Source organism: Sclerotinia sclerotiorum, genomic scaffold (genome assembly GCF_000146945.2).
Source record: "Sclerotinia sclerotiorum 1980 UF-70 scaffold_2 genomic scaffold, whole genome shotgun sequence".
Taxonomy (NCBI): Eukaryota; Fungi; Ascomycota; class Leotiomycetes; order Helotiales; family Sclerotiniaceae; genus Sclerotinia; species Sclerotinia sclerotiorum.
In genome coordinates, this window is record NW_001820834.1 from 1,581,797 (window position 1) to 1,604,116 (window position 22,320).

At 43.7% G+C, this 22,320-nt stretch overlaps 9 protein-coding genes across 9 annotated transcripts; 3 read left to right on the plus strand and 6 right to left on the minus strand.

The window, feature by feature from the left end:
• Positions 1–629: 629 nt before the first annotated feature.
• SS1G_01686 (hypothetical protein) lies at positions 630–1,649 on the minus strand (the record flags this gene model as incomplete). The annotated part of the gene is made up of 3 exons (XM_001597442.1): positions 630–752; positions 811–1,488; positions 1,557–1,649. The coding sequence occupies 3 exons, from the start codon at positions 1,647–1,649 to the stop codon at positions 630–632; spliced, it is 894 nt and encodes a 297-aa protein (XP_001597492.1).
• Positions 1,650–2,554: 905 nt separating this feature from the next.
• SS1G_01687 (hypothetical protein) lies at positions 2,555–6,157 on the minus strand (the record flags this gene model as incomplete). The annotated part of the gene is made up of 7 exons (XM_001597443.1): positions 2,555–3,056; positions 3,111–3,932; positions 4,294–4,336; positions 4,386–5,070; positions 5,136–5,441; positions 5,501–5,695; positions 5,954–6,157. 7 exons carry the CDS (start codon positions 6,155–6,157, stop codon positions 2,555–2,557), a joined length of 2,757 nt encoding a protein of 918 aa, XP_001597493.1.
• A 339-nt stretch (positions 6,158–6,496) lies between these two features.
• SS1G_01688 (predicted protein) lies at positions 6,497–6,628 on the minus strand (the record flags this gene model as incomplete). Its single annotated transcript, XM_001597444.1, has 1 exon — positions 6,497–6,628. The coding sequence occupies one exon, from the start codon at positions 6,626–6,628 to the stop codon at positions 6,497–6,499; it is 132 nt and encodes a 43-aa protein (XP_001597494.1).
• A 488-nt stretch (positions 6,629–7,116) lies between these two features.
• On the minus strand, positions 7,117–7,986 carry SS1G_01689 (hypothetical protein; the record flags this gene model as incomplete). Its single annotated transcript, XM_001597445.1, has 1 exon — positions 7,117–7,986. The coding sequence occupies one exon, from the start codon at positions 7,984–7,986 to the stop codon at positions 7,117–7,119; it is 870 nt and encodes a 289-aa protein (XP_001597495.1).
• A 946-nt stretch (positions 7,987–8,932) lies between these two features.
• On the plus strand, positions 8,933–9,280 carry SS1G_01690 (predicted protein; the record flags this gene model as incomplete). The annotated part of the gene is made up of 2 exons (XM_001597446.1): positions 8,933–9,022; positions 9,245–9,280. The coding sequence occupies 2 exons, from the start codon at positions 8,933–8,935 to the stop codon at positions 9,278–9,280; spliced, it is 126 nt and encodes a 41-aa protein (XP_001597496.1).
• A 1,491-nt stretch (positions 9,281–10,771) lies between these two features.
• On the minus strand, positions 10,772–13,338 carry SS1G_01691 (hypothetical protein; the record flags this gene model as incomplete). Its single annotated transcript, XM_001597447.1, has 5 exons — positions 10,772–10,854; positions 10,905–11,784; positions 11,839–12,196; positions 12,243–12,446; positions 13,007–13,338. 5 exons carry the CDS (start codon positions 13,336–13,338, stop codon positions 10,772–10,774), a joined length of 1,857 nt encoding a protein of 618 aa, XP_001597497.1.
• A 451-nt stretch (positions 13,339–13,789) lies between these two features.
• On the plus strand, positions 13,790–14,124 carry SS1G_01692 (predicted protein; the record flags this gene model as incomplete). Its single annotated transcript, XM_001597448.1, has 3 exons — positions 13,790–13,797; positions 13,860–13,987; positions 14,042–14,124. 3 exons carry the CDS (start codon positions 13,790–13,792, stop codon positions 14,122–14,124), a joined length of 219 nt encoding a protein of 72 aa, XP_001597498.1.
• A 389-nt stretch (positions 14,125–14,513) lies between these two features.
• SS1G_01693 (hypothetical protein) lies at positions 14,514–16,873 on the minus strand (the record flags this gene model as incomplete). The annotated part of the gene is made up of 4 exons (XM_001597449.1): positions 14,514–15,128; positions 15,216–15,702; positions 15,750–15,819; positions 15,886–16,873. The coding sequence occupies 4 exons, from the start codon at positions 16,871–16,873 to the stop codon at positions 14,514–14,516; spliced, it is 2,160 nt and encodes a 719-aa protein (XP_001597499.1).
• A 278-nt stretch (positions 16,874–17,151) lies between these two features.
• On the plus strand, positions 17,152–20,588 carry SS1G_01694 (hypothetical protein; the record flags this gene model as incomplete). Its single annotated transcript, XM_001597450.1, has 5 exons — positions 17,152–17,283; positions 17,332–18,480; positions 18,598–19,094; positions 19,698–19,920; positions 19,992–20,588. The coding sequence occupies 5 exons, from the start codon at positions 17,152–17,154 to the stop codon at positions 20,586–20,588; spliced, it is 2,598 nt and encodes an 865-aa protein (XP_001597500.1).
• Between the last annotated feature and the right edge of the window lie 1,732 nt (positions 20,589–22,320).

Here is a 22,320-nt window from a genome sequence, read left to right on the forward strand (position 1 = left end):
AAACACCCACGGCATAAGCAGCCCTATTTCAGCACCCCTCCCTTGCCCCCCTCTCCCACCCCCTCATTTCAAACATGCAGTAAGAAAATCTCCTAGGTGCCTCTCTACTACCAACCTCCCTCCTACCAACCAACCAACCAACCAACCAATCTACCAACCCAGACATACGCACAACCACCAATCCAATCCACTCCACTCCACTCCACAACAACATATTACCCCTACAGGAAGACCCTCGCATCCAGCTACGCGTCAAACCTATCCTAAAGCTTCTCTTTCCTTTCCTTTCCTTTCCTTTCCTTTCCTTTCGTTGCACGTCTAGAAATTAGCTTTGTATTTTTTTGATATTTAGTTTTCGTTACTGTATTAACCTAACCTTAAGGGTAGCTGGAACGAACGGATGAAGTTACTTCCAGAAGTTCTGAGATAGACTGCATGCGTGAAGTAATCTTACCTACCTAGATACTTGTAGGTAATTCTTGATTCTCTACTCTGCTTTCGCACGTGCGTGGTTGGTAACGGTATTGGGAATTAATAATTAGGATGTAGGTATGTAGTTAGGATAGATACAATCTTACGTCAAGGTTGGAAGTACTAGAGAGTCATGTATTATCTAGGTAAATATTAATCTACAACTTAGCAGGCGCATCTTCCGGATCAAGAAGATTTGTAAATGCGGCGTATACTTCTTCAGTCAGATCACTAGCCTGTAAACTCCTACCCTTCTTAGCAAACGCTAGCCTCGAACATTCCTATCGAAGGTTAGTATTTGCCAACGTTGTGCTAGGGGGGAAAGGAGAGGGTACTAACTCTTGTTATACTACTACCTCCAAATGCCGCTAGAGCTAACGATTCAATCTCATCAATATCACCCTCATGATCCCACAATTTATCCAAATAAGCCTTTCTCCATCCTAAAAACGTCGCCAAACTTCCAGTCAACGTATCACCTTGTCCACCACTCCTCTTCAACCCCCCTTGAATATCACTAACATACGTCTCATCCCCATTAGAAATATAATCCTGCGGACCCTTCCGCACAATCGTAACACCACCAAACGCCCTAGCCAATTTCTCCGCACCCTCCTCCGCATTCAACCCCTCAACATCAATCCCCTTACTCCTACACAGCCTCCCAAACTCCACCACATTCGGCGTCAAGATACACTCCCTATATCCCTGGACTAGATCCGGTCTCGACGAAGCCAGCTGCAAACCATCGGCATCGAGAACAAAGGGCATATTATATTCCCGCGCAGCTTGAAGAACCTTTACACATGTATCCTGCATTAATTTATCGCGTCCCAAGCCAGGTCCCACAACGATGACATGTAATCGCGGTAACATATCGATAACATTTTGAGCGATCGAACCAGCTGTTTCGGTCATTTTGGCATGGGACGATTGTCGCATTAATGGATGAACCATTAAATTTGGCGAGTACGTTTTAATAACCTGTGCGGCCTGGGGCTCGCAGATTACATGACTCTGGATATCTCCATGTTAGCCAAAGACAAGCGTATATCATAGAGATAAATTATCGCAGGAATCCATACCATATCTGCGCCCAGTCTAGCACTGGCCATTGCAGAAAAATATGGTGCGCCAGTGTAATCCTCACTACCACCAATAACCGCCACTCTACCCATTTGCCCTTAGATATGTCAATTAAACGTAGCTGTACCAAATCATCGGGATATACCTTTGTGGAAGTGACTGAGCATTGGCGGCACAATCTTTCTAACCTTTGTCAGAAGATCTCTAGTCGTCTTCGACATGGCTGGATTATCGTCGGACATTTGATTTTCGAGATATACCTAGGGGGGGATTCTTTTCGTGAATAGTTTGATAGAGGATATACTATCGTTTGGGAGTGTCAAAATTGGAGTTGAGTTGGTAGGGGAATTGTGAATGTTGAGGAATGAAGAGGCCAAAAGATGCATATGTAGTGGTGACGCTCTTTCACGATGACGTAGGTCAATAATTATCTATTATCTCCTATCGCCATACAAAATATAATAATCATAGTCCATATTTCCTTTTTACAACGGTCAAAATGATCAATGCTACTTCATTTCAAATGATTGGGTCAATATATATGATTCATCATACAATTCACGATCTCATTTTCGGCTCAATTGGTCATGTCTACCTAGTATATACACGAACGTAAAGGTATAAGAAATAGCTTCTTATCTTTCGGTACTATTGACGAAATACATTTGAAATATACATCAACTTATTCATTCGGGGCTCTACTTTTGTCTTGTGGATGACGAGAATTGTGAATTTTCAACGCATAAGCAATTTTATGATGGCTTTATTTTGCTTATTTTACAACTGTGTTAGAGAATATAAAATCCCGAGTAAAATCCCAGTGAAAATAGCAATAATAGCCAATAGAATGCCGTCATCTTTGACTTCAAAACAAGCCAACACCCATCATCCCCTTTCTCGACGCAGCAAACCACGCATCTATCCCTTGAAGCTATGAGAGAGCAATTTGGTATTCAGTGACGTTCAGCATTATATTGCAGTGAAATGAAATCCATATCTAAGCCTTGAGATCTTGGCCATCGTTATAAAAGCCGACACCGTCCATCTGCACAAGCATGGTACATGCGGGTTTGATAAAGCTGTTGGAAACGTTTTTTTCTGCCAGATCCTGGATTGTCCATTGTACTTCTTCACCAAGCTCGAGCTTCATATTTTGTTGAAGGAGGTTGTTCATCGGAACAGATGTGATAGAAACTTCTTGCCAATTGGTTTCCATGCCGGGATCTTTCTTCTCTTCAGAGTAACTAGAAACTTCTTCCGAGTTCCTTTCCATGTTATGTTCTTTTTTCTCTTCAGGGAAAATGTAGACCACGATTTCTTGATTTTTGACTGGCAATTTGTGTCCACAGGATTTATCAACCTCCGTGATATGTAACTTAGAACTTCCATCCAAACTGTTGAACGTTCTAGTCTTACGGATCTTGAGATGATAGATTTCAAATTCGTCCGCAATCTGTTTCGGGATTTTGAAATAGTGATTTGGTTTCTCATTTTCAGGACTAGAATGCTCGACATCAGTTTAAATGCTTAAGTGATGATACTTTCAAACTCACGGAATATAAAGGTTTCGCTGAATTTCTGTAGCTAGATTATGGTAGCCAGGCAAGCTATTGCGAATTTCTTTCTCGTCTTCAATCCCATCTACTGTAAGTTTGAGATCCCAGTGGCGCATTGTGCCATGTACATAGATTTGTCCAAACTTCCTCAACACTACAATGTGGGTATTGAAGGTCTCTGAATCGATTTCGATGGTGAAATAATTTTCAGTGCGTAACTCTTCGCACATAAACTCATATGTAACCTTCCACTCCGAACAATTTTCGGACCAGAGACGAGCATCGTCTCTGTTTTTGAGATTAGAGAGATATGTGGTGTCGGCTTCTAATGTAGTTAATATATCGGTGAAGAAAAGCTCAGGGCCATCTCCAATTCTGACATTCATCTCGGGTGGTGGGCGCAATTGCCTAGTGATAAAAGGCTCATCATATGGTTTGATGTTCTGTTCTTTGGAAACGATCTTTACGGGAAGGTTCCCTAGCAAGATTTTACCAAAGTCGATATGTACCTTGACTTCGCCGCGAAAACCTCTCACTTGCGTCATTAAAGCACTAAACATTCCTTCGACGTCTTTCAGGAAAGACTCCTGTGGTCTTGCCACAATCCTCGGCTTCGATACTTCTTTCTTAGGCGATGCCTTTTGATTCATAGTCTTATGAAAAACTCGAGTATTCACTTCATCCTCATGTTGACGCCGAGGCGGTGGTAATCTATTTTCGCGATTTGCTTCCGACTCTGAAAGCCCCACGCTTTGCGGAGAGTGCAGTCTTTGCCAATTATTGAGAGACATCAAAGTAGGCCCAGAACTACCAGATAATCTAGGTGAACAGGAAGATCCAATTAGATTAGATAAATCATTACCAGAATTTAATGTTGAATCTTCCATCGAAGGAGATACCGTAGTCATAAGACCCTCCAGCTCCTCGGACGGAAGCTGTGGCTGGCCAAGCGACCACAAAGACGATGAAGATGCTGGTGGTTCCAATGCTGTAAATTGATGAGTCCCCCAAGCATTCGAACTGTCTGTCATATCGAATATTTTCAGATTGGGTGATCTTGTTGGATTCGAACTAACATCAATTAGTGCATTCTCCGAGGCGTTGTGCCTCAACGCGTCCCAATCAGAATTTGTCAGTTCCGCATCAAGTGCAGAATCAAGAAGGCTTGACTGCAACACACCCTTCTTGTCTGTTCCCACTTGTAGCGGCAACTCCCCTATGTACTACTCAGCACAAGACTTAGTTTTGGTTGGTTCATGATATATAACTTACCATCCAATAGGTTCGTCTCCGACTCAGCTAGTGTGCTTAAACATTCTACAGCAGTGAGAGGCATGCCCGGCTTGATTCTCGTCTCTCGTTGAATGAAATCCTTCAACCTTTCAGTATTCGTTTTACCGTTTGAATTCGCGTCTGGTTCCGAGGCCATGGCTAGGCGAGCTAAGGAATTGTTAGGCGTCTCAATGGTGCCTCCCCAATCACCACCGTTTAGTCTCTGTGAAGGATCGGCAGTGGTTGTCGCATTTGCCACCCAGCCCTCAATATCAACGTGCGCGGAGCTATCAGCTTTATCTTCCGGCTGCTCCTCTTCATCTTCTTGTCTCTTGATTTCCTTTGCATATCCACTGGGGAAATATTTCACAGGATCATCTGCTGGAGTCCCTCGAGGCTTCCAAACAAACCCAGCCCATGGTTTTGTTGCAGCGACTTGTGTTCCTGGACTGGGTACTGCCGGAGTATGCTTAGCGATCTTAAACGGGGTATACGTCACTTTGGCCATGTTCCATGGACAGGCTCGAACTGTGAGTCTTTCAGACAAGTATTTAGGAAAAAGAACTCGTTCCAAAAGAGTAGTTTCAAGAAATTTCTTCTTTATCTCGGGAAATGCTTTAATAATAAACTTGCACGATTCTACCTCTTCTGTATAGAAGATGTGATCGAAAGAGGTATATGTCAACTACGTAGATAGTTAGCTTAAAAGTCGTTTGTGATGAAATGAAAGAGCTTAGATTTTTCACTCACACTATACTTCGCAATATTTTCGAGTTTAATGATTACCAAATCAACACTGCGATTCCTTTCTGATCCGATATAAACCGTCGACTGGCTGGGTGATACGTCAATTTTGCTATCCGTCATGGCTTCTAGCTCTTGAACAACGGCCACTTTCAAGATTTTGTCCATCAATATTTCTGCAGGGTAGGTCCAGACGGAGCGATAGTCGAAGTTCTTGATGGTATCTGGGTAAAAGTCATCGTCAGTATCCGGGTTGGGTGGGCGTGTGTGCTGAAATTGTTCGTAGTGGGTCACTTTCGCGATCAATTTGCTCTGGAACTTTGGAAATGTCAGCGTTTATTGCAATGAAATATACAGTTCAAATAGCACACCTCTGTTGATAAGTCGCTATATGTATCACCTTCATCATCTTCATCATCATCCTCTGAATCAGGTTCCCTGTCGCCGCCCTCCTGTACAATAATCGCTCTCGTGATCTGACGTAATTCTTCTAAAAGAGGTATAAGATGTCTCTCCGAGAAGAGCAGGAAATGGTGATCTTGGTCGTGCCATTGAATATAACCGTCCTAGTTTACCCTCAGTGATTATCCTTCAAGTCTTATTAATAGTAGTGTTTGAATGTAAGAGAATACGTAGAAATATATGAAACAATGTGGCATAAAATCTGCGCTGCCTGTGCGAATGTGAAGATATAAATAGCCAGCCCTTCAAAGAGACCCAAAAACCCAACTGCAACCTGGAAAGAGTTTTCGAAGGCTTGGGAAGAATGATGAACTATACTTTGAGAGAGTACTACCATACGAATTAAAATGACAGACACTTACAGCACGCATCCGGTCTCGTTTCTTCGCGAAACGTTTCTCGACTTCCATAACGCCTGCTGGCTTGAAATGCCATTCGGAGGCAATAGTAACTGTTGAAATCCTACTATTGGCAAGATTTCCCAGATCACTAGTATCGGACAAGGGATCAGTAGCAGCAGTAGCGGATGAGCCACGCGCACCGTTTCTCTGGATATCTACGCTCATCTTTGAGAGATAACCTTTGCGGCAGACCTTGAACTTATTTTCGGCACGTATACCACAGCCCGGATAAAGTCGTTGAATGAGGAAGAAGAGAAGAAATAAAGTGAATGTAGTATCAAATACACGCAGCTGAGATCTTGAAGATAGAAAGCATTCAAGGGGGGTGTTGTTGTTATGTGATCGCGTGGAGAAAATTCGCGATGGGCAATGGAGAGAGTTTGGTAAACGAGGAAGGAAGGAAGTAAATATCAAAAACGGAGCTAGTAAAAACAACCTTGGAGCCCTATGGCAAAAACCACAGAACACCTATCGGTTGAACAGCAAAAGTGAATGAGGTTTATATCATCTTAACCAACTCGGCTGTTTGCTCAGCAGCCGGTCACATGGGTACTTGCGTGTTTCAGAGCCGGCAAATGGCTTCACACTTCTGCTGCCTGCCGCTGCGGCGTGTGTAAAAGGTAGAAAAGCAACCATTATTGGAGCCAGAAATATCAAGGATATTACATGTTACCTTTGCGTCAGACTGTGACCAAAAAGATTGAAAGCAAATTTTGCACTGTAAAACCATCAAAAATAAATCTAGTTCATTTAATCATCACCAGTAACCCAGGCAAAATCTAACTCTCATCGACTTCCCAGTGTTTGCCCCAATGTACAATGCTTAGGCCCAAGTAAAGACAAGAAAGAAACTCCTTAACACCCTGGGCTTCTTGGCCCAAGTTCAACCCGAGATACCAAAACCATAGTGTCTAATGTACAAAAGCGCAGAACATACAACAGTATCCTGACAATGCAATGCAGTCGTTGGGGTCGCCAGAGCGCTCAAGAGATACGGAATGTACTGTAGTTTGAAAGCAAGTGATTGATGTGTGTCGAAAATTAAAAGATCCAAGTGGGAAGAAGAGTAGTTCGAACCAGTGAAATTGGCGAGTCCAAGGACTCAGGGTGGATATTCGGGCTCTTTATTCAGCTCCTTTCACATGCTTCTTGACATTCAGAGCCCACTTCAGCTCCCCAAGAACTCTCTGCGCCTCCACCATAATTTCCTCGTTGGCCTTCTCCTGCTTCCTAGCATTCTCTTTGATATCCGCGAGGGACTGCTCTTTCTCTGCCTTATACTCCTCATACTTCCGATCAACGTCATCTTTTTCTTTCTGTAGTGCTTTTAGTTGATCCGCTTGTTGCTCCGCGAGGCGTTTTAGCATGGTAATTTTCTCATCATCAGCCCTCCTTTCTTTCACAATTATTTTGATTTCCTTTTCCAGCTTCGCCACTGTTTGACTAGCCTGCTTTTCTTGGTCCTTCCAATGGTTGGTCATCACGTTGTTTCTCCCTTCGTATAGCTCGGCTCGGCTCTGAGCCTCTTCGACCTTCGCTTTGCATTCCTTCTGTATTTTCTCCATCTCACTCTTCCAAAAGAGCTCACTCTCACTAGCTTTTTCGGCCTTGAGTCGTTCTGCTTCGATTTTCTCTTTGGCATCCGCAAGTTGTCGTTCTCTCCTCTTCAAGACAGTTGAATTCAAAGCAGCATCACGTAACTTCCGTTCCCACTCCTCATTCTCTTGGGCGAATCTGCTCTCAGCTAGTCTAGCCTGATCGAGAGCCTCTTCTGCTCTCAGCCTCTCAATCTTGACATCGCGCTTCAACATGTCATTTTCCTTGGTCAAACGCTCTATCACTCTTCCTGACTTTCCCAAGTTTGCCTTTCCAATAGCAGAGTTAAAATCTTCGCCATCATTCGCGAGGCTTTCTCCTACAACATGAACATTGCTGCTTGAGTATTTGGTAGAGCCGAATTCAGTAGATATGCTCCTGACCACTCCGTTCGTCATGCCTAGCGCGGGCGGATTTTGTCGACTAAGTGGAGATTTTGGGCCATTTATAGAATTATAGCTACTTTTTCTTGGAGTGATGGGTATATTGGAGTCGTTCTGTGATGGGAATTGCGCAGTCGGGCTATCGTCCTGAGAATTCGCATTAAGTCTAGAGTCGTCGGAGGGTACGGATCTAATTGTGCCCGTTGAAGATTTGAGTAGAGAGGGATCCGTATTCAGGTGAGGCATATTCATTGCGCTGGAAGAGAGTATGGTGAGGGGGGCATGTGTAGGAGTGTTTTGTGTCCTATTAACGTGGGAGGATTCGGAATCTGGTAAAAAGGCTGGTTAGTCATTGTTCACGATCGCACTGGGTTTCGTAAATATTCATTCAGTAAATGAGGGGAGTTTCGGATAAAGACGACCGATTGACCAAACAGACAGACCAATGTATGTTGATATTTTTCCTGTAACTCCAATTCTTCATTGAAATTTAAGGCGCAGACCATGATGCCTTTGCGAAAAGAATCTTATGGATTATAATCGGAAATGTAAGCTTACCTATACTTGAAGAATCGGTATGAACTTGGACTCGTCTGAAGGATGAATCCGAGGGAGGAGTTTCTGCTAGAGTTGACATTGCTCATTTCTCCTTTTCAAATCTAGGATAACCCTATCAAGCAATACACGACTTCCATGAGTTGTTTTATGCTCTTTGTGTAACGAAAACAAAGCTACCGGTGTCGTCTTTTCTTTCGTGGGGGGGTATAAATAGAATGTAGATTGAATGATGACCAGAATGAGGTCCCGGTTAAGTGTTGCTAGGTATTAATTATGATGCATACAAGACGATGTAGTTGTTTTTGGGGGTTCATAGTATGTTTTCTCGGAAGTTCCTTTTGAGTTTACAAGATAGCGGAACCCTGTATGGAGGATTATGGATTATCATGCAACGCCCCATCCAATGAATTTGGCTGGCCGAGCAACGAACTGGACAAGTCCCGCATTAAAACGGTCTACTGTCAATGCCGGTAAGGGGTTCGGATGTTCCTCTGTAGGTATGGAGTAGACTGATAGACTATACGTACCTATACGTCAGTAAACAATGAAGTGGAGCGGAGGGGGTATTTTGATATATCTACGGAATAATAAGTTGGCTAAGTATCGGTGACCACCACCTTATGGAGAACTCTACAAAAATACCCCAAGTAGTTAATCACACTACCAATGAAGTCGGTCAGTTGTTCAAAGACTTGCTAACAAACATTCCCCTTAGACTTTCGATGTCTTCACCAGATCTGACAAGCGATAGATGTACTAATAAATTTTAGATATCTATTAGAGCAAGTACAGTACTGAATGAAATCAAGAGTTCCCTTCTATTCAATTTCGGCCTACCGTATATCCATTCGCCTATTCCAATCCTAACCAAGCATTAAAAGCTACCGTTTTGAATAAATAGATGTTAATTATAGGAGGCTCCATTTCGCATGATATGAAGATTCGATGTCTTATGCTTTTTCTTCCCGTAACCCTCAATAACCAGGGTGTTTCTCCGGTAAATCCGCTAGAGCAGGTCTAACAACCCTTTAACGATGACCCTATCTATTTTCCTACTCATTTACATACCGTTCTTAAAGCTTGGAGATGTGCAAATACTCCTTTAAAATATCTAAAGTTAAGTCATCACTCTCTCTCTCTCTTCCATTCTGCTTTAGCCTTTGCCTTATCTTTCGCTTTTTCGTCCAATCTTGTTGAAGTCTTAATATTCCCTCTTCAATGAGTTCAATTGGGAAGTATTCAAAGCCCAAAGATTGAAGGCGTCAGACGTTCAGCACCTCCCGAAACATCCTTATGCCCCCCCGGATTTTACTTGAGAGTCCAGAGATAGTCATCAAAGGGTGCAGGCACCTTTATATCACATCATTTGAAAGAAAAACCTGCGAATTGAAGCCACTGAAATTGTCGCGAAGTTCCACTACAATTTTAAGCATAGGATAATTATTTGATGTCATTCAAAAAAGGGGTGCTCTTGGGCATCAGTATTTCCAGATATTTTCCACACGTATCAGACCGGATATCTGAATGCTTCATTTGTTGGTCTAACGGCCATGAAACCATGATTTCAGACTATGCGAGCGATATGAGTTCGACTTTATCTCCCAGCTATTGGCCTATGTCTTGCGCTTAGTTGGTTACAACCAGAAGTTCTCTCCTTTGATTCGGTGCTTAATCAGCAGGAGAAGAACAATTGACCGTTGACTTGCAGGACGCAAAAATAGATGGTCAAGGTAAAAGCTTGCTAAAGCTACCAATATATCGTTGTGAAGGGCATCCGCTCGATGTTCTCTTCGAGTTTCTTACGATTCATGATGTTTCGGCTGTTGACAAATGAGCCCAAGATCTTTTAGGACTATCTCAGGATGTCATCCGGGGTTAACACAAAATTCACCACACAATGATTTCGCCAGAAGAAATAGATTATAATCTTAGTTTTGTCTATCGATTATACAGATCGTACTAAAAAAAATATGATCCAGTTGCTAATTCGAGCAAGATATGTACCGCTGTATCTGTTTCTGCCTCCCAGGAAAAAAACACAGATGAGACAGTAATGTGTACTTGACCTTTTTTTTGACCTCCAACCTAATTCATGTCCTATGAAATTCCCTTTATACGCCGATTAATGCTTAAATGCGAGGGTTACTAAAATACAAGTAGGACATGTCCATTGAAATTAAGTTAAACCCCAGCTTGTTCGATGCAGTTAAGCACTAACAATCATGCCATTTGATTTCGTTTCCTAATCGCTTTTGAGTAACCGCTCCTCAAATCCTGGCCGCCATTTTTTGAGGTATTTGGCGGCAATGGGCTTAGCATTCTCATCTTTTAAAATTGTTAGTATAGCCACTAATTAACCAGGAATGAATTCTTACATGTATTCCAAATATCTTCCACAGCATCAAGGGCCAATTCTCGGACCGGTGGTCGCATCATGACCAAATACAGTAGACTAGTAAGCGACAGATTGACCATCGTGGGATCTTTGCAAAGCCCTTTAATCTTGTTCAAGACCTCTGGGCTCAATCCTGGAATCTCGCTCAAGAACCTAGTCAAAACTTTATCTTTCGCATCAAGATAGATGGAAATTCCATCTAATACCTTGAGTGTCCATTTTTCGTAATGCAACACTGCTGAACCATCTCCAAGCTTCATTTGTACTTTGTCATTGTACCATTCTTCGCACAGCCAGGCAACTGCAATGTCGATTCGTTTTCGGAAATCTTCGAGAATGTACACAAGAAGAGATTGCCGTATAGTGTTACTTAATGATAATCGCTCAACATCTGGTGATTCCATTTTGACAGCATCAGAGGGTTCTTCGAGACCAGCCCCAGCGCGCGTTGCTAAGCGTGTAATGATAGTGATCCATGCATCTCTGTCGTACGCACTAGCTGCCAGCCTATTTATGCCAGCCTTTGCCTTTCTTGCGACAGGTTCATCTAAAGTCTGCATCACACCGAAAACTCGAGAAACAGTACCTTGGCCAACCAGCGCCGCTTCCTCGGCATTTAAAGAAGGAGGGGCGGGCAACGTGAACGGTCCAAGAGCCACATTGGCAACCTTCTCGATATCCACTTTAAGCTCCTCGGGTGGTGAACTATCTAATTTGTTCAAAATTTGTTCCGTGTCCTCGGCATTGTAGAAATCGGGTTCGTAGTCATCATCATCATCTTCTACGCCCAAGGGAGCCGTTTCGGCATTGATTTCCTCAGCTTTAGGCTCCGAGAGAGCTTGAAGCCTACCTTTCACACCCTACTTGCCAAATAAGTATTTGTGCAGATATTTCATTAAACTTGCAAAACTTACACTGATAGCTTGTTCAAGGGTGTCAGTATCTATCTTCTGGAGGATTGTTATACCAATCTTAACAACTAGATCTTCTGATAGTAGCGCAACATCAAATCCTTTTAGAGCTTCATCGGTTGTGATTGTAAAGAGCTCGGCAACTGTGTGATTTCCTGGTGCTAATGGTGGTATATGGAGTCTATTCGGAGCTGGAGGTGTAACTTGGGCACCGAGCTTTTGTCGTTTGGCGGGATCTAGACCGTCCACCGGTTCTGGGGGTCCACGCTTTCTGTTTGCCTCATCAAATATTTCTGTTTTGGAGCGCATCATTCTTTCAACATACTGCTGGATTCGCCCATTGAGAGGATTGTGGGGGTCCCTACGACCATCAGCCTACATACTCATATAGGGGCTGAGGAACATACCGCTTGCTGATATGGGTGAGTAGTGATCTAGTAGTCTTTTCCATAGATTTAACCATAACGCGCAATTTGGGGGTCATTGGAGAATTGGCAAGTTTCAGGGGATTGAAGTTTAATAGAACATTCAAAATTTTATTTGCAATATGGGGACGGGCTCGAATTAAAATGGAAAGGGAATTCAAAGTTGCATCAACAAGTACAGCATCGCTAGAAATGTCAGTTTCGAAGGGGTGGAGGTAAGAGGGATGTTGAAGAGAATCAACATACCTAGAATTTTCCTGGAAGACGCCCAGAAGTCTATCAAGCAATCCCGACGCTTCAGCTTCAAGGTTTCGCGGGGGAAGAAGAGTATGGTTTGGAGGTACCATAGACAGCGACACCTGCAGAGGATCACCGCGCTGAAATAAAAATAATGTTAGTATCATGTCTTTTAGGAATACCAGGAGTCTTTCATACTCTCGAATCTGCATCAGCGCCTGTTGTTTGAACCAAAACAACCCTCTGCGCAAACTTTATGCAGCATATTCTTATTCCTGGCTTCGCAGTATCCCACATTCGAAGTATTCGAGTCTTAATTGCGACCATGCGATCCCAGGTTGGTATGTCGTAAGGGTTGTTAATACTATTTAGCACACAGGTTAGAACCATCTCCGATTGCCGTTTGCTTGACACTATCCAACAATATACATATGAGGAGAGAGGGGGGTTTTCGAATGGTCAAGTCCAGTCATAGTCATAAGCTAGTAGAGATACAGAAATTAACATACATCCATCGAACGACAAGCGGGTATATGCTAGCTGCTGTTTGCACAATACTCTTAACCACTGCACTATCTTCGTGCGGATTCTCAATCATATCCTTCAATGTATCAAGTACGACCAAGCTCAGAGTTTCTTTCTGTGATGAAGGTATGGTTGGACTTGAAAAGGTCTCTGCTAGGAAATCTGCACCCCATCTTCTCAATTCTACCCTCGCCGTCGGTCCAATAATTGGTAATATTCCTTGAATGATCTGAGTGTAATAGTTGGCATCTGAGAGCACAAGTTTCCGAGCGTCATTCAGTTGATTGATTTGTTGTTCAACAGTCAAGGTAGCCATGATGATGACAGGAGGATAAGCTTAGGAGCTGTGGGGAAAGAAGTCGAATATGAACTACGATGGATTGATTGATTGTAATGTACAAGCTGCATGTGAGAAAGGACTACACTGATATCCACTAAATCGATTCGTTGAGTATGCAGTAAAATTGACTCTAAACCATTCTGCGCTGTGGTTGAAAGAATCAAAGTTGACAGACGAATTGTGTTTCTTTGATGCGATGTTCGAAGGTAGACGCGACTCTTTTTAAGCTTGCGCGATAGATATTATTATTACAGCAGCAGTAACCAACCTCAAGCTCCAAATCTCGAATGAAAAGCAAAGCGGCCCTGGTTTCGGATTTCAAGGTAGCCTTATCGATAAGGCTGGATCTCATAAACTTTATCATTTGTATTTCTCTTGGGAAAGTGGCGCCATTGATCACTTCAAATTGCAAAGATCAAAATTCAAAATGCCTTTGTAAGTTCATGATTTAATTCCCAATAGTTGAGTTGTCCATACTAACAAAGGACCCATTATAGAGTCCCCAAGTCCTCATATTACGATAAGAACTACAAACAGTCTGCCGCTCTCATCCGAGCTCGAAGACCATATCTTGTAAAGAATGCTTTGACAGGCGCTGGCATTTTCGCATTCGCTCTTGGAGTTTGTAAGTATCCGCGGGAGCATTTCGAACTAGCTCACGGTAATAATTTGTCTACAGTTGCTTTCACTATTCGAGCAGTATCTCAAGACGAATTTGAAGATGTCAAAGTACCAGCCGCACCAACCAAACGAGATTCTTGACTCAATTGAGAAGATATGACTAGGATCAACAACGGCTCTTGCGGGCTAGGCTCTACATATATGGGGAAGGCGACTTTACAATGAGGAAGATAGAGTTGAACACGCCATGAGGTCACCAGGAGATGCAATGATTGGTATGGATTCTGAGGCAGGCGTTTTGGATGAAGGGAAACTCTTCGAATTTGCATGAAATTCGAGTTTGTAGCTTTGTAGCTTTGTAGCAATACGTTAAAAATACAGATGGATGTAGAGTGATTGCAATATCTCTCAAAGGGAATCATATACCATACTTCCCTAAACGCCGAACCAAACAAGATGCTTTTCTTCCGTAACTCCCGCCATGCACCTTCAACCGTGTATTTGCGCCTTCGTAGTCATAAAATTATTAGTCAAGAGCGACCAACCAATTCCCGTTTGGACGCAATCTCTGTAGGGGGGGATTCACGAGCCATCTCTCGGACCACATCGTGAAGTCCGGCGCGTGATGTCTGATGGGTTTGATTGCTGGCTACCTGTGAAGCCTGATTGCTTTGTTGCTCGTTCGAAATGTGTAACGGTATATGAGGAGGTCTGGTTTGCTTTGGCGACAACGATGGTTGTCGACTGCCCAATGGCGACGGTACGATCTTATGTAAGTGAGAAGTGTTGGAAAATGGATTGTGTGGGGAAACTCTTCCACCAGACATCATGTATCCATTAGAATGTTGTAGGACCGATGTCGACATATTCGAAAACGTTCCAGATATAGGGCCGCCTTGTTGATGAGAATGTCGACGGGGTTGTACTTGAATTTGAGACAATGGACTCGTGGTTCTTGGGGTATGCTGGGCTGATGTTTGACGCTGTATTAAATGAACGTGGGAGGGATGCTGCGGATTTGCCCAGGGTGTTTGTTCAATGAACTGTTCTTCAGCTGGCCTGAATCGTGATGTCGATCCTGCTGTTCGTAAGGCCGCTAATTCCTGCAGAGGTAATGCTGCATGTTGATGCACATGTGTAGTCCGCTATGAAAAAGCCCCGTCAGCTTGTCCCTCTCGACAAAATATCTCTTGGACTAAATCCTGACCATGACTTTAAAATAATGCACTTACTCCCATCTTCTCGAAGTCCTCTTCGAGCTCGGCAGGTGTTGCTTGGGCCATGGATGGAGCAGCTGGAAATCCGACATGTTTTGCGATACCCGAAAGAATAGAAACTTCATTGGAATATGCTACCTGATTCTGGACTTGTTGCGATCTCCGAGTAGGATAGTTCAGAGTGTACTCAGGTACTCCGGTAGAGTAATTCCTTCTATCATGCTGTATCTCGTACCATTGTTTGCCTAGTTGCTCCATCTTGCTTTCCCGAATCTCTCTCGCTTCTTGTCGATATTGAACCAGAATCTGACTCCTTCTCGCAACAGCATAGGTTTTGAGAGTCTGCAGCTCATATTCACGTAGTTTCTCAGCGACACGAATCCTCTCGTTTCTCCGTGCCTCCACGGCGTTCATCATCGCTAGAAGATCCGGGTGCGTGGGATTGTCCTGTCGGAGCATAGCCTCCTCTCGATTTATCTGCTCGAGGCGTTCATCATACAATCTACGATCATATTAGCGATTGAAACAATGAGAATAATGCAATCTCACCTGTCTCTGAAGACGGAGAAATTCTTCTCAATACCACCTAACTGATCAAAAGCGCTCATCTTTTTCTCCACTGTTCAAATCTGTGTTAGAACAAACTGCACATCTTCGAATTTTACTTGCTGCATAACAAACTCACGTTCTTCCTCCGTCTTTGATATGAGATCTGCCTCGTCATCTTCTTCATTTTCTACATGGTCCTCTTCACCATTCCTTGTACCATCTTCGCCATTGATCAACATGCCGTTCTGCAAACCATCTAATTCGTCCTCCATATTTGTGCCATTTTCCAGAGCCTTTTTCTTCTTCCGTCCTCGCCTTTTGGGTGACGTCGGTATGCTAGCGGTTTCGGCAATTTCGTCATCGGGAAGTATTGCTTCTGTCGCATCGGCGAGTACCTGCTCCTGTGGTCCGTCGCCTTCTTCGCCTGAAATATTACCGCTTATTGTATTTGATACATCTTCTTCTACGGGTAAATCATCCTCGATTGCATAGTCATCGCCTTGGTCGATGATAGCCCCCGTCCGCTTAGGCAAAGGTTCATCAAAATCTTCGTCGATTCCGCCACTGCCCATTATCGATCGCTTGCGCTTTTTTGAATCAATTTCAGACGTCGATAATGCCCTCTTTCCTTCGCCCTTAGCATCTTCCAAAGAGGTAGCAGCTGTCTCCGCATTGTGATCCATCTCCGCATCGTCATGGCGAGAACTTTTAGAGCTATCGTTGGCAATGGATACGTCGTCGTCGGATAATGGATCGGCGTCATCTTCGTCTTCTTCTGCCTCGTGTGCCATGATATGATTGTGTAGTTTGCTTGGGCTGCGCTCCTGCGAATCGGTGCTATTATGGGAATTAAGAACCACATTCCTTTGTACTCTTAGCTTATGCGGCGATACTTCCAGTCGCTCTGTCTCTGCTTCAGAATCATCATCTTCAGAAGGGTTACTGAGCTCGTCTGAGACCTCAGCATCATCCTCGTGTTCTTGCTCGGCATCTTTGTCTTCAATCTCACTCAAACTGCTGGAACGATCTTCTTCCAGCTCGACATCACTGAGCTCGTCGTCAATAGAAGCTTCGTCAGGTATGATGGGGTCAACCGACATCTCAAGCTGAGTTTCGCCGCTCATTTTGAGTGTTAATCAAATATTGCTTAAACTTGTTGTGATATTCATGTATTACCTTGTCGCAAACCAAAGCATTAGAATAGAATCATGGCGCTGTGGACGGTAGAACTTCGGTTATCAAAGGCGGTCGCCAGAGCTGGGTGGCAGTATTAATTCTGTAATCCCTGCAAGTTGCAACTTTTTAATTTTTTTAATCTGAGCCCCGAAATCTTAGCATCTCGGAACAGCACGAGATAGCATTTTACATCAATTATCTCAAAACGACTGACATCCTAATCGTAATGGGTAAACGGAGCCGGAACGATAGTAGCAACGGGGAGGAGAAGACCAATAGCAAAGAATCCGCCGGTAAATCATTTCTCACAGAAAACAAGGCTGTCGACCCTACTCTAGCCTTGCTATTCGCGTCCAGTGTAAGTCTCGAAATCCTGGCATCCCGCATGTTTGCTGATCAACAATAGGCTGGCCCAGTGCAAGCCCCTCCAAAATTAAGATATCAGGAAGCACCGCCTGCGCCTCGAAGGAATGTGGAAATGCAAGAAGTAGAAACATCCGAGGGTTCTGACGATGTTGAGGACGATGAAGATCTTGAAATGGATGAGAATGACGATGACTTGAGTAGCATTGACGGCGACCTTGAGGATGCCGAAATCTCGGGTCTCTCAGCTGAGGATGAGAGTTCCAACGAAGTCGATGACGAGACACCCGAATTGGATAAATTCATCAAAGCCAAAAACGACAAACCGGAACGAAAACGTAAAAGGAAGAACGACGAGCCGGATCTTGAAGGGAAATACCTTCAGAAGCTGGCAAGAGAAGAGGAAAAGGAAGAGGAAGAACGCCAAGCCGAAAGACGACTGAAACGGCAGAAGTTAGCTAAGGAGCAAAACCCAGTTGTGGAGGGAGGTATGGAGGAAGGCGATTCTGATGAGGAGATGGAGGATGCTGAGTCTGATGACGAGGCTGAAGCTGAGAGTGATGCAGAAGGGTCTGGTTCTGAGGCGAAAGGTTCCAAAAGAAAAACACCATCTGATGTTCCTTTACATGAATCCCTCGTACCGGATAAAGACGCGACCGAGCTTGAAAAGGCATCTCGCACTATTTTCCTTGGAAACGTAGCAAGTTCTACTATCTCTTCTAAGGCCGACAAAAAGATCCTTATGTCCCATCTATCCTCTTTCATAAATGATCTTCCCCCTCCTCCCTCGGGCAAACCATCCCATAAATTAGAATCCTTACGCTTCCGTTCAACCGCATACGCCACTGCTGCACTACCAAAGAAAGCCGCCTTTGCTAAGAAGGACATCATGACTGCTACCACGAAGAGCACAAATGCGTATGCCGTCTACTCTACAGCATTTGCAGCCAGAGAGGCCGTCAAGAAGCTCAACGGAACTATGGTACTAAATCGCCATCTTCGTGTAGATGGTGTGGCGCATCCTGCGAAAACCGATCATCGCCGATGTGTCTTCGTCGGAAATCTAGGCTTTGTAGATGATGAATCTCTTCTTGAACAAGATGGGGAGAACAGTCGGAAACGGTCAAAAATACCCTCTGATGTTGAAGAAGGTCTGTGGAGGCAATTTGGAAAAGCTGGTGAAGTAGAGAGTGTACGAGTCATTCGTGATGAAAAAACTCGTGTTGGAAAGGGATTCGCTTATGTCCAATTCAAGGTTACTCCCCTATGGTCTACCAACATTTGAGCTCTTATTAACGTGGAAAAACAGGATGCAAATGCAGTTGAGGCTGCCCTACTTTTCAACGAAAAAAAGTATCCACCGATGCTCCCTCGAGTTCTCCGCGTCGTTCGCGCCAAAGCCCAACACAAGCAAGTCTCTTCCCGACCTACCGCTCGCCAACCGAAATCGTCAAAGTCATCCCAGATTTACAATCCAAAGGTTGATCCAAATCAAGCCTCTTTGCAGGGCAGAGCTACCAAACTATTAGGAAAAGCAGGTGGCGCGAAGTTCAAGAAAACTGGCGCTAATGATACCACTTTGGGTACCAGAGGAGACAAACAGGCCAGTGGAAGTGAAGAAGCCAAGAGCGGAATGGCTGGCATAAAAGCACCTGAGAGCTTTGTCTTTGAGGGTTACAGAGCCAGCGCGAGCAAGGGCAAGCCGAAGGATTTAAAGTTGGGAGGAAAAGGCGGCGGAAAGAAAAAGAGTAAACCCAGAACAAGGTCGTCGAACAGAGGTGCAGAGTGGAAGAAGCGAGGCTCAAAGTAAGCTTAAATCATTGTAATTAGAATAATGACAGGAGTAACGGTGAATAAAATACCTATGAGAATTGCAACATTCAGAACAACCTTTGATTGTCAAATTATGAATACGATTACATGTACATGTAAATATGTCTGTATTTACATTGGAGAATGCTTTATCTACATTGTGTGGTTTCCTGTTTATGACTTGCTACGACTTGGAGTCAACCGCTCCAGACATCACAATTTCCTCCCCCAAAAGTGCGGGGCATGAATTCAAAAAGATGCGGGGCACGTGATGCCAATTTTCACGATCATTTTTCTAGGAAACAACGTGAGATTTTTCTTTTCACGTCCACATTATATTATTCCAGATTTGAAGATGTCAGGCTTCAACTTCTCATTCGCCGGCGATGATATAGAAATAGATTCAACCCAGGACGTATCTCCGTCTGTCTCTAACCATGCTGCAGAGACCGGCACCCTAGCACCGCGAAAATCCAGCGGGGCATTTCCTGTAGCAGGACAGCCTCTTTTACCTCCGAGTTATCACGCTTTAGAAGATTTACTAAAAACGCTACCGTCTCAGATTGCTTATTCTACGTTGATTGTCAAATTGGATAGTTGCAAGGAGATAGGAATTCCAAGGAGGGAGTTATGGGATGTTAGAACGCAGTTGATGGCTGAGGATGAGGGAAATGGAGAAGGCTTATTGGGGTTAGGGAATGATGATGTGAAGACTGGTGTTTATGAGGGAGGATTCAAAAGCTGGGAAAGTTCGGTGGATTTGGTTAAGGTTCTTAGTGGGAGGACGGCTGTGGGTGAGGGTAGGAGAAGAGTTTTGGAGGTGTGTATTGTGTTGATGGGACTTTTGGTGTGGTCAGATATCAAGTGTAATTATACTAATAAAAGAAATAGCTCGGCTGTGGAACTGCCCTTCCATCTCTAGCAGTCTTCCAATGGTTCCTGGGAAACGAAACCTCATCCGCTTCCGGATTAGAGCTTGGACTTGCAGACTACAACCCTACAGTCCTCCAGCTCGTCACCTTACCTAATATTCTCCTTTCCTGGGCACAAGTCACCAGGCCTGAGTCTTGGGAAGCAGAAGGTGAACTCGATATCGACGAAACACTTATCTCAGAGTTCATCTCTGCGCTGAATTCCCGTAACATTAACTTATCATTTTTCTCAGGTGCTTGGTCCCAGGATTTTGTAACTTTAGTTACCGATAAGTTGCATCTATCGTGCGAGAACACAATTATCATAGGGGCAGAAACCATTTACTCCCCCGTTGCTTTGAAAGCTTTCGCCGAGACATTGATGGCATTGCTGGAGTTGAGCACAGGGCCAAATAAGACGGCATTGATAGGAGCCAAGAAGGTGTATTTCGGAGTGGGTGGTTCAATAGAAGATTTCATCGAAGATGTTGTGTCGAAGGGAGCTCTAGTAGAACAGATCAGGGAAGAGTCCGATGGGGTTAGAAGAGCCGTGATAGAAGTCAGAAAAGCAGGCTGAAATTAAGATTTTCAAATTCATTAAACGTTTATACTGCCAGTGGAAATCCACAACGACAGCACTGAAGACTTGATATTTGATGAGAATATCAGCTACTTTTACCGATTGCCAACCAGCTTCCCATCAGTCTCTAGTGTGGTCTGATACAAAAGCCTTCTAAGAATTGATGGATTCAAAAAATTCAATTAGTTCAGAAAATTGGAATAACTGCGAACAATGAACAAATTCGAGATTTGAGGTCTCTCGTCACCTAGCTTGCAGCTATGATCTCGTTCCACCCCTGATGCGCAACGGTGTTGTTAAATAAGGGCATCTTCATGATAATTTCCGCCCTCGCGCATCATTCCTTTTTTTCTCCTCTTCTCTTACTTGCGTCTTTGGTCTTGGAGCCCACGATTTTTCTCTCATTTGTGGTTACAAGGGGCCAATCCTTCAGATCCAGGGATACAAGTCGTGTTCTGTCATGTTTTTTTTAGTATTTAACCCGTTCTCCTCAAGAATCGAAGAACTGCCTTTGCCGACAATGAAACCATCGACTCTTAACTTCCCTTTGTAACATCAGGTTATCTCCCTCGTTACTAGGTATCTCCAGAGATGTTTTAATACTGCATTAGACTATGCCGAGAATCGAACGCATGGCGTGCTTCAAAACAACCCAAGACAGTTATGCCACCGATCTTTGTACTACGATGGGATGAAATATATCTCTCTGGCTTTCATCATCAAACATATACAGATGCACATAAAGTTGTCATTTCCATCTATTCGAGGAAAACTCAAAACTTACAAGCTCACGACCCTACTTTCGAGCTTTAATTCAAGTCAATATTCTACGCCCTCATTAATGTGCTAAACGCTGTCTTCCACGTTGCCTGCCTAGGTGAATTTGAATGGTCAGTCAGATATTAGCACTTTAACATTGCTACAGGGATAGTGGACAACTACGCTATGGAGCTCCCTCAAATAGCTTACAATGGATCATAACAAATTCTAGCCCAATCCAGGGGAGTATTAGATTTCAAACTATATGTTATCCTCCATCTATGGCCTATGAATGTTATACTCGGTGCATTTCAAGTCGTCGGCATAAGAGGACGTCTCGCTCAAGTGCACTGTCGAATTACAAGAATTTATGTAGTGAATCAACACAACAGCAGGCTTTACCAAATTAGCCTACAATATACTCACACGCTACTTTGATATCATGATAAATCTCAGAGGACAAAGAGTCGACAACAATACGCATAGATGAGGTCCCGAATTTCGACGTTAAAAAGTAGCCAAGAAAGTAAATATACCTAGGTACCCTGAAGCAACAACAATAGCTAACACCAAAATATCAAAACACCTATCCCCAGTATAAACACCAAGGTATAGGATTTACAACGGGACCGCCCAAATGCCGGATAGTTATCCATCACGGGTACTTAACTCTCAAGGCTATTTCTTTAGTACTCTGTAGGATGGAAGCGCAGAACTGGATCACTACACCACGCTCCCCAGTACGAGCAGAGGCCGGTTAAGCTGCTTGTCCTGCAGTTGTTCGATATTATATAAGACCTATTGAGTATCCCACCATATTGTATTGAAGTATGGTGACGTGAAAGTGTCTTGCCTACCACCGTGTTGGAACACAAATGATGATGGGATGTAACACTCACACTTGGAAATCTCAAAGGACTCTCCAGCTTGTTTAGAATATTAGCCGGTGGGCACCTACCAGAAAGAAGCG